Below are 18791 nucleotides of genomic sequence, written 5' to 3'. Positions count from 1 at the left end.
TCTCAGAAATGAATAAAGATAAACAAATTGATGACGATACGTACGATTATCTACGCCCAGACGAAACTTGCACAGCCGGTCGATTTTACTTACTTCCAAAACTCCATAAAGAAGGGATTCCAAGGAGACCTATAGTATCAGCTAATGGCCATCCCACCGAAAAAAATTCAGAATTTGTTGATTACCACCTTAGACCAAATGTTAGACAACTGCCATCTCATAGTCAAGATACAACTGACTATTTGAAGAAAATGAATTCCTTAAGTCCTTAGCCTAATTACATAATGTTGGTTTCGATGGATGTGTGTTCTTTATACACAAATATTTCAAAAGATGAAGGAATAGCCGCGTGTGAAAAAGTATGGAACACTCGAAAGTATAAACATCCACAAACCGACTGTCTAGTTCAATTGCTCAAGCTAGTGCTTGAAAATAACAACTTTATTTTCAACGACAAGCACTTTTTACAGATTGACGGAACTAGTATGGGAACAAAAATGGCACCTTCTTTTGCCAACATTTTTATGGGGGATCTTGAAGAACGCATCCTTTTGAGTGTGCCATACAAACCCTTGTCATGGCTCCGTTTTATTGATGATATTGACATGAAATGGAACGATACTGCAGAACATTTACAAGATTTCTTAGATCATTGTAATCAGTTCCATCATTCAATTAAATTTACATCTGAATTTTCAAGCGAGAAAATTGCTTTTCTCGACACCACCACATTTGTAAAAAACGGGGTCATGGCAACTGATCTCCACACAAAGCAATCTAATTAAAATAATTAAAATTCGTATGTAGTATAACGTAGTATAACGAAATCCGAGATCTATATTTTAATTAGATTGCTTTAATATTGGCCCCGTAATTTAATCAAAAGCAGAAGACTTTTGTATAGTTTACAGAAACTACCAATCAATACATTGAAATAGTAGAAAATGACTTTATAAGGACAATAACTCCAACAAGATGTCAATTGACAATTTTGTTCATGTTGACTTATGTGTAGATCTTCTTTTCTTGATATTTTTGCAGTTTACAGTATATCTCAATCTATAAAGATACATGTATTAAGGTCTTCATCAGCACCTCGTAAGAAACATTTATCTCATGTTTGGTTTCATTTCATTCAGTGCTCCTCAAGAAGAAGCATTTGTATGTATTTCCCATATGGTCTTATGTTAAACTAAGTCCCCTGCTTGTGGCCATCTTGGATGACAAATCAGCTACAAAGTAACAACACGTGGTCAGCACCTCAAAAGAAACATTCATACCATGTTTGATTTCATTCCATTCACTGGTTCTCTAAAAGAAGACATTTGTATATTTGTCCATAGGTTCCTATGTTAAACTAAGTTCCCCGCTGGCAGCCATCTTGGATGATTGATTGGCTACAAAGTAACGACACTTGGCCAGCACCTCATTAGGAACATTCATGCCATGTTTGGGTTCATTCCATTCGGTGGTTCTCTAAAAGAAAACCTTTGTATGTATTTCCGTAGGGTCCTATGTTAAACTAAGTCCCCGCTCGTGGCCATCTTGGATGATTGATCGCCTACAAAGTTACAACACTTGGTCAGCACCTCATAAGGAACATTCATGCCATGTTTTATTTCATTCCATTTAGTGGTTCTCTAAAAGAAGACATTTGTATGTCTTTCCCATAGGGTCCTATGTTAAACTAAGTCCTTCTATGGCAGCCATCTTGGATGATGGATCGGCTTCAAAGTAACAACACTTGGTCAGCACCCTGCGGGCCAGGTGAGCTAAATAATGACTTCAACAGGTTTACTAACTTTATTAACGTTTTTTTCACATTCTGTTTTACAATTAGGATTGTAATTATTCTGTTCACTCTGTGCAAGGATTTGTATAGTAGTCTTACTATTAGTATACAAATCCTTGCTCTGTGCGTCGTGGCTGGCAAATAAAAATATTTGTTTGTTTGGTGTCTCGTTATCATGGGGTCATATATGAGATCAAATCTTTTAATGTGGTTCCCGTGTTTCATAGACATAATAACGATGAATTCTAGAGAGTTGAACTGGTCAGTGCCAATCTGAATATGGATTTCAGGCTGTCAAGTATTTGATGTCGCAATATAATCATTTCTAGAAAGTCTTCTTATTTTCACTATACGTTCAACTAGATCGCATTAATTTGAATTTGATAAGTTATGTGATACACGAAAAAAATAATTAACAGAAATAATAGACTTAAAAAATCTTACCTATTACGTCCTACCGTTAACTGTTCTGTTACCCCGACGACGACGCCATTTTCCATAATTTCATCTGCAGAATGTAAATAAACTAAATAAATGCCGAATACACATTGATTTCTGCTTCATAAATCAACTGAAATGGATGGAAGAATGGCAGTAGCTCGTCTTCCGCCTCTGAATGGGTAATTTTGCAAAAATAATTTAATTTCTGTTCTTTTTTGCAAAGTTGTATACATTGTCATTGTACTCAATCTGTAGTAAAGTAAAGACTTGTCCAGTGCCATTTCTTGGATTCTTTACAAGATTTTTATTTATTTTGCTGTTTAAACTCTAAATTATAGAATTATACATGTACCTCTAGCCCTAACCTTATCATAACCTAAAAGTACAGGGGCGCCAAAAGTAAAAGAAGGCCTAGCCGTCATACGGCCTTCTTTTACTTTACTTTAGTCTATTAGGCTGAGTTTAGGGGTCCCAACCCATATAGAGCTATAATATGAGGCAGGCATTACCTGTGAAAGGGGACGAAGTCCGCATAAATTTTTTTTTTAATTCGAACATATTTTAACTTCAAAAGAAAGACTGTAATGTTTCCGATGTTGGTTAGGTATTTTATTTGTGATGCCATTTTCAATGTTAACAAAGAAACGCTATCAGGTAACGTATTTTTCCTATAAAAGAATACTTAAAATGAAATTGTGCTCCTTACTATATTTCACTAGACTGATAAATATATATATTTTACTCAAAGTCTCATGACAAACGAGACAGGAAGAACGAAAGAGATTTCTGTGCAAATGAGGGAAAATAAAAAAGTTAGAAAATAAAAAGTGAACAATTTTGAGTTCATTAGTAGATTGGATTTTTTGTTGTTGATTTTTCTACTGTAATTAGGGACTTCATCCCCATACTAAACTATCCTTTACCCTAACCCATACCTAAACCTAACACTAGCGCTAACCCTAAAACCTAACCCTAACCTAGAACATCCCCTAACCTAACCATAACCATGAATGAACAATAAACCCTAAAGTATAGGGACCCCTAAAGTAAAAGAAGGCCCATCATACTAACCTTATAACCCTAAAGTTCTACTACAGGGACACCAAAAAGTCAAAGAAGGCCATCATACATGTATCACCAAGGACTGAAAGTGCATACTAATATGACAGGATTGCTTCCCTTGAGTAGTAGATACTTAGCCAGCCATAAACGGTTGAGCTAGGGAAGTACTTCTTTAGCTCAGGTTGTTAAAGCACTGCCTTGTAACAAAGAGGTCCCATGTTCGAGTCCCAGAGGAGACAATGTGATTTTGCACTGGGAATCATGCTCTCAGGCTACACTAAACTAGAATTAATTATGCTCTGTTAAAATATTTTTCAAAATATCTTGTAAAGGTTAAGATTGCATTTATGAATTTGACCTGAAAAAAAATACTCAAGACTACAAATGCTTTGATGATATGTAAACTATGAAAATTAACTCTTGCAAACAATCTTTTTTCTTTAAAGTTTAAAGGCAATATAGATTGTACATGTACTATGTTACAAAATTTTCTGAATCTTATTTTATTTTTCCTCTGACATGTTGATGTTTTTTAAGCCTACATCAGTTGTTGTTTACTGTATATATATGCTAAGATGACTAAAACATGCTTTTTGTTTTATAAATAGGGCTAAAACAATAGGGATGCCCCCTACAAAGTTTGATGGATTAACTGGACCTTCCTATAAACTTGGTGATACTTCTCATCCTCTACCTAACCCTAGAGCACTGAGGGTAAGTACTTAGACATATTCATTTTCTGAAACAATTTATGTAAGACAGGCATCAGCATAATTTTTATTTCGGAAGAAAAATAAAATAGGAGGTGGACAATAGGATTGTGTAACACATGTTCTGTGAATTTCATTGAAATTTCTGCCCCTATCCAATATACCCTCATTTTCCGGTGGCAGTCCAAATTTCCCAGTTCTTTATCCCGGACGACCTATATTTACAGGACCTACCTATTGTATTTATTGTTAATTTGTTCTCGTCTTGAACATGCATGAAATATTTGCCACTGATCATTAAGCAACCAAAATTCAATCAATTAAGGAATTACAGATTATAGATATAAAAATGTCTTTTCACAGTTTACTTATACTAAACCACAAAAACAAATTGAATAAAAAATAAAATTGTAGTGCACACTGAACTTATGTTTTAATTATTCTTTGCAAACCTAATTATATAAGTAAAAGCTAGTGTGTGGTAAAGGAGATGTTACAGAGACTAAATGCTGTTTGTCAGATTGAATATACTATATATATTGCAATGTCACTGTTTTTCTATTAGAACCTTCAAAATCCACAAAAGTGAGAATTAATCTGTTAAAGTTTCATTTGAATTGAGTCATTAGGGGTGTTACAGTTTACCTTTCCAAAAGGAAATGGAACCTGCAAGTCAGTGAAATTTATTTATTAATAGTTTGTATTCATTTAGCATGGGGCTTTAGAAATAAAAGAAATCAATGCTGCTGAAGCCCGCCTCTGGGTGTGGGATTTTCTCGCTGTGTTGAAGACCCATTGGTGGCCTTGAGCTGTTTTCTGCTCTTTTGTCGCGTTGTTGTCTCTTTGACACATTCCCCATTTCCATTCTCAATTTTATTGATATACTGATTACACATTATATTTAATTACAGCCTTATGTTGACACTATGTCAGGAGAGGTAGACACATGGCCAGCCCATGCCAGTGGTCATGCTGTGGGAAATGTATCCATGATGTTGTCCAAAAATAAAAGCTTAGTCATATATAATGATGAAGATTTTGGTAAACCTCAAGTCATTCCAAAACCACGATTTTTGGACCAATTAGAAACATACTTAAAGAAAGAGTTAAGGGCTTTAGGTGTTACAGAGGTCATGCCAAATGAACTGAGATTACAGGTAAGTTTCAGAATGACTGCATTTATAAAAACAAAATTCTAACACTAATTTCAGGATGCAAAACACATCATTGTTGTTTGTTTCTGAACTAACAGTATGCAAGTATGGTGAATAAAGTGTAATTGTTTTACTTATAAATCATCAATTTGTTAACTTTTCAATGAAGAACACATTCGTTTAATCTGGTTTCTTTTTATTTCAGAAAAAGAAGGGATAGGTTGTATTGATTCATGATACAAGTCCTTACACATATTAGATATAGCGTTATTTTATGTTGCTTTAAATAAATCTTTTTTTTTATTGTTTAATTAATCTCCAAATGTTGATATTTCCAGGCACACAGAGAAGTATTTGAATATCTGATTGAAGATTTCAAGACATATAAGCCATTGTTATCAGCAATTAAGAATGAATATGAAATGATGTTGGCCTATCAGAGACAACAGATTAGAGATTTAGAACCATTAAAAGTAAGAGGAGACATATAAAAAAAAAAATGATATTTATTTGATATCTTTCAGGTTGTCACAATTCTACATATGTATAGGTTGCACTTAGCAATTCAAACCATGACCAATTAAATTTTCTATTAAATTTTCTATTCAATTGAGTCTTAAGAATACCAGAGTTTTCAAACTTTCTCCTTATTTTCGATTATTTGGTTTCGTTTACCAAAAACTATGATGAATCCTAATTGATTTGCCTTGATTATGTCCTTCTGAAATTAAAAACAAAAATTAGGGTGGATAAGAGTCATAAGTCATAGCCCAATTGTTTTTTTTTCAGGAAGGTGACATGTGAATTGTTTGCATGTATAAAAAAAGTGTGGAAAAACAATACACATCTATGATTTAATTTCAAAATGAAATGGCAACTACTGTTAAGAGATGTTGTAAATATTGTTGTTCTTACTTCAAATAACTGAAATTTCACTCATCTTTAATTCCACAGTCTAAGCAGTTACACAGCTGTAAAAATTAAAAAAAAAAAACAAAGCTAGCTTTATACATGTATTTAGATTTAAGTTAATATTTAAAATAAATGTTATTTTTTGTAGCAAATGTTAATAACAGTATCAGAACAGTGCGACCAGAAGATAATGTCAATCAGAGACGAAGAAAAACAAGGTAATTTATGCATACATTTATTATCTCTATATTTGTTTTAAAAACACATTTTAATGGAGGAATATATTTTAGAGTTAAAATATTTTTCCTTATCAAATTTTTTAGAGTAAACATATAGTTTTAAAATTTTATCGAAAATTTGTTAATTTTGATAATGAAATAATCTGTAAGTTTTCAGATGAAATAATTTGATAAAAAATGAAGTTTTACAATTAAAGAAAATAATGTATGATTATGAATTTATAGGACAAAACTAACATTTATTTGTTTAAATTTTGTTTTAATTTTTAATAAGGATATTGTTTCATCAAATTGAAAATTTAAAAGCACAAATGTAATCTAGCTAAATTTAGTAGTCTTGTCACTTTTTATACAAAATATTTTATTTTGTAATTATAATAATGTTTTGGACAATGTTTTTTTTTCTTAAAACTTATTTCTTCAAGTTTGTTTGATTTTGTTTGTGTTATTAGTACTTTTATAAAATATTACTTACAGAAATGACAGATTTAAAAATGGAAAACAAGAAATTAAAAGAAAGAATACAAGCTATGAACAATGAACGAGGGGATCTAAACAGTCAGGTGCATAAACTACAGGAGGAACTAGCAGCAGAATACAGACGTTACAGGGACGAATGTGATGCTAGGAAAATGTTGATTGAAGATATTAATGAAATGAGGGCAGCAGAAATGGCCGATGAAAGTAAACAACCAACAATGTCAGGAGAGGCTGTAGAGGATGATCCAGAAATGATGAAAATTGCTCTTAGGTAAAAGGGAGATAATAGAAGATGAACACAAGACTACAAAAAAGATTTTCTTTAGCTCACCTGGCCCGAAGGGCCAAGTGACCTTTTCTCATCACTTGGCGTCCGTCGTCATTAGCTTTTTACAAAAATCTTCTCCTCTGAAACCACTGGGCCAAATTTAACCAAACTTGGCCACAATCATTATTAGGGTATGTAGTTTAAAAATGTGTCCGATGACCCCGCCAACCAACCAAGATGGCCGCCATGGCTAAAAATAGAACATAGGGGGAAAATGCAGATTTTGGCTTATATCTCTGAAACCAAAGCATTTAGAGTAAATCTGACAAGGTAAAACTGATTATCAGGTCAAGATCCACCTAGCCTGAAATTTTCAGACAAATCTGACAACCTGTTGTTGGGTTGCTGCCCCTGAATTGGTAATTTTAAGGAAATTTTGCAGTTTTTGGTTATTATCTTGAATATTATTATAGATAGAGATAAACTGTAAACAGCAATAATGTTCAGCAAAGTAAGATCTACAAATAAGTTGTCATGACCAAAATTGTCAGTCAACCCCTTTAGGAGTTATTGCACTTAATAGTCAATTTTTAACAATTTTTTGTAAATTTTTGTAATCTTTTACAAAAATCTTCTTCTCTGAAACTACTGAGACAAATTTAACCATACTTGGCCATAATCATTATTAGGGTATCTAGTTTAAAAAATTTGTCCGATGACCCCGCCTTCCAACCATCATGGCCGACTTTGTTAAAAATAGAACATAAGGGGAAAATGCAGTTTTTGGTTTATATCTCTGAAATTAAAGCATTTAGAGCAAATCTGACAGGTGGCAAAAATGGTCATCAGATTTAGATTTATCTGCCCTGAAATTTTCAGACGAATCCGACAACCCGTTGTTGGGTTGCTGCCCCTGAGTTAGTAATTTTACAAAAATTTTGCAGTTTTTTGTTATTATCTTAGATATCATTATAATATCTAATATCTAATACTATTAATTATGATTTTAACCTTTTTTTACATGGTTTCCAAAGCATCAGTAAATACAGGTGAGTGACACAGGCTCTTGAGAGCCTCTAGTTTCAATTTTGATGACTATTTATGAAACCATTTCCTATTTTTGTTCCCAATCCTACTTTTATGGCACTATCTTGTTAAAAAGCAAATTCATGGATTATTGTCTGTTGCTTAACTGACCTGGCTCAATGGACCAGTTTAAAGCTTTTATATCACTGTGGATTAGGGCTGTTCCATTAAAATGTATGTGGGAGGGTAGGAAGGGACTTTCAAAATATCCCTACAACCAAGAACCATTTTTTAGATAATTTTGCATAATGGTAATAGACGCATATTGAAAAAAGACCCATGACCCACATTCAATAATTAAACTTCCCTTCCTACCCTCCCACATACATTTTAATGGAAAAGCCCTTAGTAGTTAGGTATAACCTTTTTGAAGTCAAATGTTGCTAAAAGGATTTTTTATTTGTATAATTGTAGATTTTTTTTACCCCCATGATTACTTCTGTGTAATATTTTTCATCATTGAGTAAGATTTATTCATAGAAGCTGGATGGGGAGACAGGAACATTATTTGATGATTTATTTTTTTTTTATCCCAGGGGGATTATCATTTTCTGTTTTTTTATTGGTAGTGGGTAGTGCTTCATTTTCACTGTGTAAAAGAACCAGATTTTTAGTCCCCTACGGACGAAGTCGAAGGGGACTTTAGGTTTGCACTCTGTCCATCTGTCCGTCTGTCCATCCGTCAGTCCGGCAAATCAGCTTTCCACACTTTTTTTCTTCATTCTTGAAGATATTGATTTGATATTTGGTATATAGTTTTATCATGACAAGTTATAGATCAAGTTCGAATTTTGTTCCGGTCTGATGATTTAGTCCAGAGTTATGGACCATAACTCTGGACCATATCTAATGTTAGAGTACTATGTTAAACCATTATTTCTGTACAAAGGGAGATAACTCATTTTTTTAAAAGACATTCTTTGATAAATTATTTTGAAGAATTTTTTGGCAAGTTTGTTTGTTATTTAGTATAAACTAATTTTCTGAGTGCTATATATATATATATAAAAAATTATGAAGAGAAGTCCTTTAATTAGATAATAATCTTTTTTTATTAATGTATATATTTCAATACATTACATTGTGTAGATAAAAGTTGTTGACATTTTATAGATATTAAAGTTACATATCTATATTAGTTTGTGACAAATGAAAGAAAAAATATTTGGAACTATTAATTATATTTGATTATAATTTGAAAATAGATATACACTGTATTACATCATATCTAATTTTAGAGAACTATTAATCATATCTAATGTTTTTTTCACTCATATAATCTGTTTTCCACACTGTTTTTAGTCATGCTTGAAGATATTGACATGATATTTACTTTTTGTTTACACCATGACAAGTTATAGAACAAGTTAGCGTGTTCCAGTAAAATGATTTTTTACCTGATAGGGGACTATGTATTGCATGCAATACTCTCAGAATGCTTGTTATATTAGATAATCATTTGATCACTATAAAATGTATTTGTACAACAAACATTTTAATTGATTTATTTTCCTGTCAAACAGACAAGCCAGAATAGATGAGAAAAATGCTACAACAAGACTGAATGATATGGTAGCCAATTATGGAGATGTAATACCAAGGAGAGATTTTGAAGCTCTGACTATCAAATCCCAGGTAAGTATTAAACCTCTTGAAACTGTAAAAGAAATGATAAATAGAAATCTTTTTTTCTCTTTATTGATGGGTTTTTATTTTTCAAGAGAGTCTAAAATTAGCGAGGGGAAACCATTTAAAAGTGAATACTGAAAATTGAATTTTTGTCTCGCCTTGACGGAGTCAAAAAGTGAGACATAGGTATGCTGTTTCCGGCGGCGACGGCATCAACAATGTATTAGTTTGTGATTAGGTCTAGTTCATTGTGAACAACTAGTGGTAGTTCAATGATATTTGGTATGCAGTTGTATTAGCATTGGCACATCTCATTACCATGGAGATTATTTGGCCCCGCTCCCTCAGTCAAGGTCTATTGACTTTGAAACTTTTCATAGTTTACATGTATTAGTTTGTGATTAGGTCAATTTATGGGGAACCACTAGTGGTAGGTCAATGATATTTGGTATGCAGTTGTATAAGCATTGGCATATCTCATTTCCATGGAGATTATTTGGCTCCGCCCCCTTAGTCATGGTCTATAGACTTTGAAAGTTTTGCTAAGTTAACATGTATTAGTTTGTGATTAGGTCAGTTCAAGGGGAACCATTAGTGGTAGGTCAATGTTAATTGGTATTCAGTTGTATAAGCATTAGCACATCTCATTTCCATGGAGAATATTTGGCCCCACCCCCTCAGTCATGGTCTATTTACTTTGAAACTTTTGCTTAGTTTACATGTATTAGTTTGTGATTAGATCAGTTTAAGATGAACTGCTAATGTTAAGTCAATGATATTTGGTATGCAAATTTATTGGCATTTGCAAGTATCGTTTCCATGGAGATTATATAGCCCCACCCCTGATCATGGTTCATTGACTTTGAAACTTTTACATAGTTTTACAAGTTAATGTTTGTGTTTAGGTTTGTTTAAAGGGAATTACTTATAGTTTGTGATTAGGACAATTTATGGGGAACCACTAGTGGTAGGTCAATGGTATTTGGTATTTAGTTGTATTAGCATTGGCACATCTCATTTCCATGGAGATTGTTTATCCATGTACCTTCAGTCATGGTTCATCGACTTTGAATATTTGCATAACTTACATGTTAAAGTATTGCTATTTTAATTTCACCATTTGCATTATCAAAATTACAAAAAGGCGAGACATATCTCTGTGTCAACAGTTTATATATATTTGTTTTTGTTAGATGTGAAACCTAAAATATAACTGTATTTAGTTTGGCTTGTAAAAGTCACGAAAGCATTTCTTTTATCAGAAATTACCTTGACCGTATGCTTTTTTCATTACACATAAAAGGTACAATGTGAAATCCCATCTAATTGGGAACAAATATTTAATGTTTTCTAAAGCTCTAGTCACAGTGACTGCATATGTGAAAGTACATGATTTTACAACATATTGAATTCATTTATTTGGATTAAAAACTTCACAAAATTCATTTTTTATGATTTAGATATTTCAGTGTTCTTCATAATTGGTTAAAGGAGAAAAAAATGTATCCACCAAAATAAGTTTGATTACAGTATATATAAAAAAGATTTGTCATAATTGCAATATAATTTAATCTTATAACCTGAATTTCTCAGTAGATTATCCATTTATTCCATCTTTCAGAAAATGGAAGAAGATTACACTACATCTAAAGATGATTTTGCAAAACTGAAAGCTGAACATGAGTATGTGTTTTTTATTATTAAATCAATAAGGGTGTGGTTGTCTTAATCTGAGGTAATGCTGTATTGAATATGAGGGGAGTGATTGTCTGAATTTGAGGACTGTGATTTTCATTATTCAATTTTAGGGTTAATGATTACGAATATGGGGTATTTGTCATGAAACTACCCAATGAATAGCATTGCTTCTATATTTTTTAGTAAATGATTTTTGGAGAAAACTTATGCATGAAAGAAACCTTAGATGTCATTGGGACTGTCAGACATCTTCTGTTTTAGATACTTTGAATTACTAGTGGGGATATGCTTAGCAGGACAATGTATGCAATCTTCTTGTATCTTTTTTGAAAATTGAGTTAATTTTTTTTCTTACTGACATATTTTATGACCCACCTATGATAGTAGAGAGCATCATGTTCTCTAGTTAGTGTATCCACCCATTTGCCTGTACATCCAATATCAGATTTCAGCTTTTGTTTAAGGTAGTATTTGGTCACATCAAGTTTAAACTTAGTACACATGAACATCATGAAGTGAGCTGTTTACTGTATGTCAAAGTAGGTTTTTGGACAAGGAAATGTGATAGTGTGAATGGGACATAGTGTTCAGTGGTCAATTTAATTGTAAACCATGTCCTTGTTTTGAATGTAATAATATGTCCTTGCCTTTAATTTCAGTGCCCTTCTTGAAATGCATACCAAGATCACAAAACAAAGAGATGAGTTCTATGTGGAATTAGAAACAATGAAGAGAAGCTCTACACCAAGGTAAGTTTTACTGATGTGACAATAGTCTTTGAAACTGTGATCTGTACATTCTTGACTCAGATCTACTCTTTGGAATAGCATGAACATTGACTGAATACTTTATTATTTTAATAGAAAAAATATAATTGTGTTTCCACAATTGTGTTTTGAAATGTAAAACTTAAAGCAAAAATTATTTTCCTTTTTCCAGCCTTTGTAACAGGGTTACTGTTCGGTGTGAGCCAATGCTCCGTGTTGAAGACCGTACTGTGACCTATAATGGTTTACTTTTATAATAAATTGTAACTTGGATGGAGAGTTGTCTCATTGGCACTCATACCACATCTTCCTATATCTATATATGGTTTGTTATTATTTTCTCACAGGAATGGCATTTTAAGTTTGAATACATATGCAATTTTGTGTAATTTTAGGCCAGACTGGGACAAGTGTGCAGATTTTATACAAGGAGGTATGGGTAGATGGAAGGAAATATCACAGAACAAATCAACCAATGAATGTGTAGATGTGTTACTGAATGAGATTGCTGCTGGTGGGGGATCTGATGCAGGAGGAGCTGAATATTTTGATGGAAAGGTGAAATGACCAATCAAAACAAGGAATAATGTTTATAATAATCAAGTCTAGGGGTGAAATTACTTTTCCAACAGAACATGATCCCAGTTTTAGTGAAAATCTGCAATATTTAATCAGATATGACCAGATATTTTACAATTATCTTCAACTTCAAACATACTACTGAAGCAACACATATTAAAAAGGATTTAGTTTTTTTATAATTTATCGATAACCAATATGCAGCAAAATTTAAACAACACTAAGGATTACCAAATCAGACATATTTGTTAAAATTTGTATAAAATACTGGGGTAACAGGAAATAACAGGAAATTATTTAATTCAAATTGCCTGAATAAAAAACAATGATCTACCAGCATATCAATGTGTTTCAAAACATGAAAAATCAATTAGTTGTAATAATTTAAAATGTATAAACATATACGAATTACAAAATGTGTTTAGTTAGACATTTTCATCAAAATGATATTTTAAGCAATCATTTTTAAATAATCAAAGGTACCATTATTTTCATGTGTATGCTTGTTATATTGAAAATATTGAATTATATTGATACAGAAAGGAGTTATCTAACTTTCGTATCTTAAATAATATCTGTTTTGTTAATAGGGAACAGGACCTGAAATTCCAGCCTATTTACGAGTTGATGGTCAAGTACGGAACAGAAGACTTGGTAAACGTGACTGCTCACTAATCATAAGAGATATTTGGAGGGAAAAGGCAGCAAATGATGCAGGAGTAAGAATTATCTCCCTTGATAATTTCATTTATTTTCATACTACACGGAAATAATTGACATAAGAAAAAATATTTTAAAAACAACCAGCACCCTTTGCCAATAAAATAAAATATTAATATGATCGACAGGCCTAGACAAAGTCATGGAGGCAAGATTTAGGCATGCAGTTTCTGGTGTCAGTGGCAGACGTCACTTATTTGTTTAAGTTTGCGATTAGGTCAGTAAAGAGGATCCACTTGCATAGTATGATAAATAACTGATATTTGGTATGCAGTTATATTTAAGTTTATGATTAGGTAATTTAAAGGGTGACCTCTCAAGATAAGTCAATAATATTTGGTATTCAGTTGTATTAGCATCAACACTTCTGATTTTCATGAAGATATTTTGCCCTACCTCCTCTTTTATGGTTCATTGACTTTGAATACTTGACATGTTAGAATGTTGTCGTTTTTAATTTTAGCATTTGTTTTATACTATCAAAATTACATAAAGGTGAGATATATATCGCTGTGTCAAGAGTTTATAAATATTTTCTTATAAAAAGGCAGCTATTCATTGAAAAACGGAAGTGTATTCAGTACTAAAAATATTCCCCATAATTTCAGAAAAGTACTCGCTTGAAAAAGAACAAGAAGATAAAGATAAATTCTGTTTGCTAATTGAATTGCCATCTGTAATCATGTATCGTAATTAAATTGTAAAGCAAAGGACACTAGGTCCTTCAAAAGTAAAAAATTTAGTGAAGAATAAAATAGAAACTTGACTTTTTCAACCTTTATAGTTTATTTAAATTGAAATATTTTCTTCAGAAAACAGATGGTGTACGAGATAAAATGCAGGACTTCCTGTATGAATATTTGAGTCGGAGGTTTTCTATGGAACAGATGAGGATTGAATGGGGCTATAATTTAGAGGATGCCTGCACAAGATATGCTCATGATGAAATGATTGGGTTGTTCCAGGGTGTGCTTTCAGGGGAGGTAATTATTATGAGTGTTGGTCACAAATGAAGTTTTGAAGCCATGACTGTCAATTATGATCATAACAATTAATTATTTTTCATATAGTCACCAAAGCCAAATAAGCAATGTTGTAAAGTTTAAATCAGCATAAAGGTTTTAGTGTACTGAAAAAAATAAACTTGACAAGAAAACTATTACCTGATAGTAAAGTCAACAATGGACATTGATGGTAACATTATTCTTTAGGGTTGTTCTATTCAAACATATGTATGGTACCAAGGAAAAGAGGACTTTTTAATCATTTTTATCATTTCTCAAGTATTTTCATGCTGAAATGTGATCTTCCTAAACAACCTGTACTAGAGATTTTTGAAAGTCTTCCCAGAATTTATATAAAACAGCTCCGACTATGATTTAAAGGATAATTAATAATTCCACTATTTACTCCATCAGCCAAAATTAGATGACTTTTGGACAAATCCTGGCTATTTTTGCGATACATTTTTGTGAAATATTTATAGAAATATGTCAGCATTGCAATTTATTGTCTATAATATGGTGTTCAGGTTGAAATTTAAGTTTTAGCATGCAGCTTTTTCAAAGTTATACGAATGAGACATTACATATTTATTAACTATAGCTTTTGTGCTGTACAGTATTTCTTAAACAGCAGGAAATAATATGCATGTTTGTCAATTATGTGTTATGAGTCTTTTATTATAAAAAAACTGATATATTGTAGATTGATGAAGAAGTTTACCATGGTACAATGGAACAAATAGAACAACTAATGGCAACTTTCAACAAAATAGATTTTGATAAAGGGAACCCTGGGAAGGTTACCAAAGACGAATTACGACAAGGTTTGAAGGAAGTCTTCCCTACGATAGATCCAGAGATGATTGTTGCTATTGTTACTGCTGCTGAAGTAGAATTAGATGCTAGAGATAAAGACGAACTGGAATATCAAGAAATGTTTAAAGAGGTTTATTATTATTGATTGAAGCCCAAATGTGGCGCATAAAAGTGGCGTTAAAACACCAACAATCAATCAATATTGTTGATTGAATTTTGAATTTTTTCTATATTTATTCCTTTTTTTTATTACTCACATTAGATGAAAGTTGTTTCCTTGGGCTCTTGATAGAGGAAAACACACCATATCACAATCTATAGAGCTGACATGAACTGAATTCATTGCATTTGTGACTTTCAGCATTGGTTATCAAAACAAATTATTTTATTTTAATAATATCCATTCAATGCACTCCACCTAATTATTTCATGAATTGCGGCACCTTGTTTTCATTATATTGCTTCTGTCTTAGTTGAGGTTTTAAAATTAAAATTCTATATTCACTTTTGTTTCTCTAATAGAATTATTTACTTTCTATGATGTTTTTTAGAAACTAAACATTACAATATGATTTATTTTCCTTTCACTTGTTTGAGTTATCTCCCTTCTATACCATTTTTGATAATTTTAGGACGATGAAGGAAGAACTGGACCATTCCTTGATGAAGTTAGAAAATGGATTAAACAAGAAAAAAATAATTATGCTGAAGATGTTAAACAACAGTTATCAGATTTAAAGTAGGTCACATGATTGTAAAGAAGTTACCTAGATAATGATTATTGTTGTGAAAACCACACAATTAAGCAGCATTTTATGTGTAAAGAACAGTACAATCATAAATTTATTTATCAACACAGAAAAATATTTAATTGAAACGGCACTAGTCAAATAGAAGAAAAAGTTTAAAATCTTATTCTTGTTCTGTGATAACTCATTTGAAAAAAAAATCAATTATATATATGTCTAGCATTTTACTTTAATTTTTTTTAGTATACTGTGAAAGTACTTTTATTTGTGGGTATCAATTTTCATGGTTTAAGCAAAAGTTACATGTTCGTGGGTTCTTAATTTCGTGGATTTGAGTTTTCTGAAATAATCGAGTGAGGAATTTGAAGCCATCAAAAACAAAGATTATTGAAAATAATCATTTGCTGTTTTATAATGATTTGTGGGACATTGCAAAATAAGGTGTTCATTTTCACTTACTTGTTTGTCTGTCATTACTGACAACATTCATCAAATTTTTTAACAAAATTATTGCTTTCGGAAATAAGCTGATTCATCTATGCTTACAAATTGTCTCGATTGAAAGAAATTGCAAAGTAAACATTTTAATTGTTCCTCAAGTGTATTCAGAAGTCATGACACTATTTAACCCGAGATCGAATGACCAACAGACTAACTCTCATCAAAGGTGTTAATTGGGCCATAAACATGTCACTTACAGAAAACAGTTACCTAAAAAAAATGCTACAAATGTACTTGAATTGTAGAATTAATTCTTATGAAATAAAAAGCAAACCAAAATTTGTTTTCGTATGAGAATTATGAAGAGATAAAATGAACACTTCATCATCGCATATCATCACTGGAAGTCTGACTTTCAACAATCAAAACTAATTTTTCATGAAAATTAAAAGGTTAAAAGTCGTACAGTAAAGTTTTTTAAAGATTAAAGATTAAATGGATAAAATCCTGTCTGAAGTTGTATATATATAGTTCATAGTGCATTGCTGATATACAATGTATTCTCTAGTTATATGCATGTATCCATGTAGTCAAACCTACATGGGGACCTTGCCGTGTCTTGAAATGGACAACAGTTGTTATATTTCATTGGACACTTAAATTCGTGGATAAAGCCATCCACGAAAATTGGTACCCAACGAATAAAAGTACTTTCACAGTATATAACAAAAGTTGATACTGGTTTAAAATTTATGATGAAACATATTTCTTTTACTTCTTCTTATTATGTGTTTGTTTTAATGTGTATGTCCAATAAAGATTTATATATGTGTATTTTTATATCATCTTTTGTTTTCCAGAACTGTGTCTGTGGATGAATTAAAGAGAGGATTAAGCTTAGCAGACCCTGAAATTGACAATAAGACAATGGACAAATATGTGTTATGGGTCTTTGATACCACACCAGAAAAAATTGCTGAAGTAGAATCAATAGAACTATCTAAAGTTATTAGTCGATTACAGAATGGCAATGTCAGACGGTCAGGGAGGAAGTTTTAAATATATGATCAATATATAGTATTTTATCAAATCTAAATGCAGATGATATTTTTTCAAACATTTTAAAATATGTTTTACCTTTTGTCTGTGATAATCTGTTTGTTGTATGATAGGAGATGGATGTTCTTGTTGTGTGTGAATGTATCATTAGAAGTTTTCACATAATTTCTAACAGTTTATTAAGCACCAATATTCAGTGCATTTTCTAGATAAAAAAAAATAAAATCTTATTGGTTGAAGAATAGGCATAGAAAAGAGAAATTTGGTGTATCAATTAATCACACGAAGCAGCAATATGTATGCTGCCAAAATAAGAAATTTAGGTATACACATTGATAATGTAAAAGGGAAAATTTCATGTGTGCTCAATAATTTCTGTTAAGATTTGACATCTGAATTATTTTTTTTTTATTTTATTGCATTTACTTATTTATTTCATGAATAAGAGAAAGAGATCTGTGATATGAAAGTTTATTATTTTATAAACCCGTCCAAATAGCTTGATTTTAAACTTTTTTTATTAAGATAATTAATCTAGTAATAAAGAAAACATGTTTGATCAGATTTGTATTGCTTAAGATATTAAATGTCACTAGAAGTATGTACTTCAGGGAAACAACTGAGATGACATTGAAAATCAAGTGTTGATAATACATATCCAGTACATTCAGTGCTATATTTATGTATGTGTAGAAAACAAACACTATTAAGAAATACAAAAAGTTATAAAGTCTTGTTCTTTTGATTTATGCCTACTGCGTGAATAGTATTGATTCTATCATTCTTTGTCATACCTGCTTTGAAATTAGATGACTTATGATGTTTTAGTAACATGCCTTGTACATAGTTATAAAAACATTCAGATCTTTGTAATCATGTCATCCAGATTTTATATTGAAGTATAATGTACACATATCAAATGTACATGTCTACAGATGGTGTGCACTATCAAGCTGAAGGATGAATTATCAGGCAAAAAGATGTGTACTGAAGGGGTGTACTGACATCTCTTAGGATAAATATAAAGATAAGATGTGGTATGATTGCCAATGAGACCAATAGACACAAAAAAGATCAAAACTAATGGACAACTAAAGGTCACAGCACATATATTGGTGGCATAAACTATCACTACTGTATGTAAACTATCGGAGAGAAAAAAAGTGTTCTGGTAAGCTTTAGTGT

General features: G+C 31.6%; 1 protein-coding gene across 1 annotated transcript; it reads left to right on the top strand.

Moving 5' to 3' along the window:
• Positions 1–2262: 2262 nt before the first annotated feature.
• Positions 2263–18341, top strand: LOC127702518 (translin-associated factor X-interacting protein 1-like). Its single transcript, XM_052206749.1, has 15 exons — positions 2263–2412; positions 3904–4009; positions 4917–5162; positions 5498–5632; positions 6220–6289; positions 6788–7061; positions 9668–9779; positions 11395–11456; positions 12131–12220; positions 12634–12796; positions 13408–13536; positions 14350–14520; positions 15245–15487; positions 15990–16096; positions 17408–18341. Exons 1-15 carry the CDS (start codon positions 2369–2371, stop codon positions 17604–17606), a joined length of 2151 nt encoding a protein of 716 aa, XP_052062709.1. The 5' UTR covers positions 2263–2368; the 3' UTR covers positions 17607–18341.
• Positions 18342–18791: the final 450 nt, after the last annotated feature.

Source organism: Mytilus californianus, unplaced genomic scaffold (assembly GCF_021869535.1).
Source record: "Mytilus californianus isolate M0D057914Y unplaced genomic scaffold, xbMytCali1.0.p SCAF_5, whole genome shotgun sequence".
NCBI classification, from domain to species: Eukaryota; Metazoa; Mollusca; class Bivalvia; order Mytilida; family Mytilidae; genus Mytilus; species Mytilus californianus.
The sequence above is the reverse complement of the archived record's forward strand: the minus strand, read 5'-3'. Positions and strand labels throughout refer to the sequence as shown.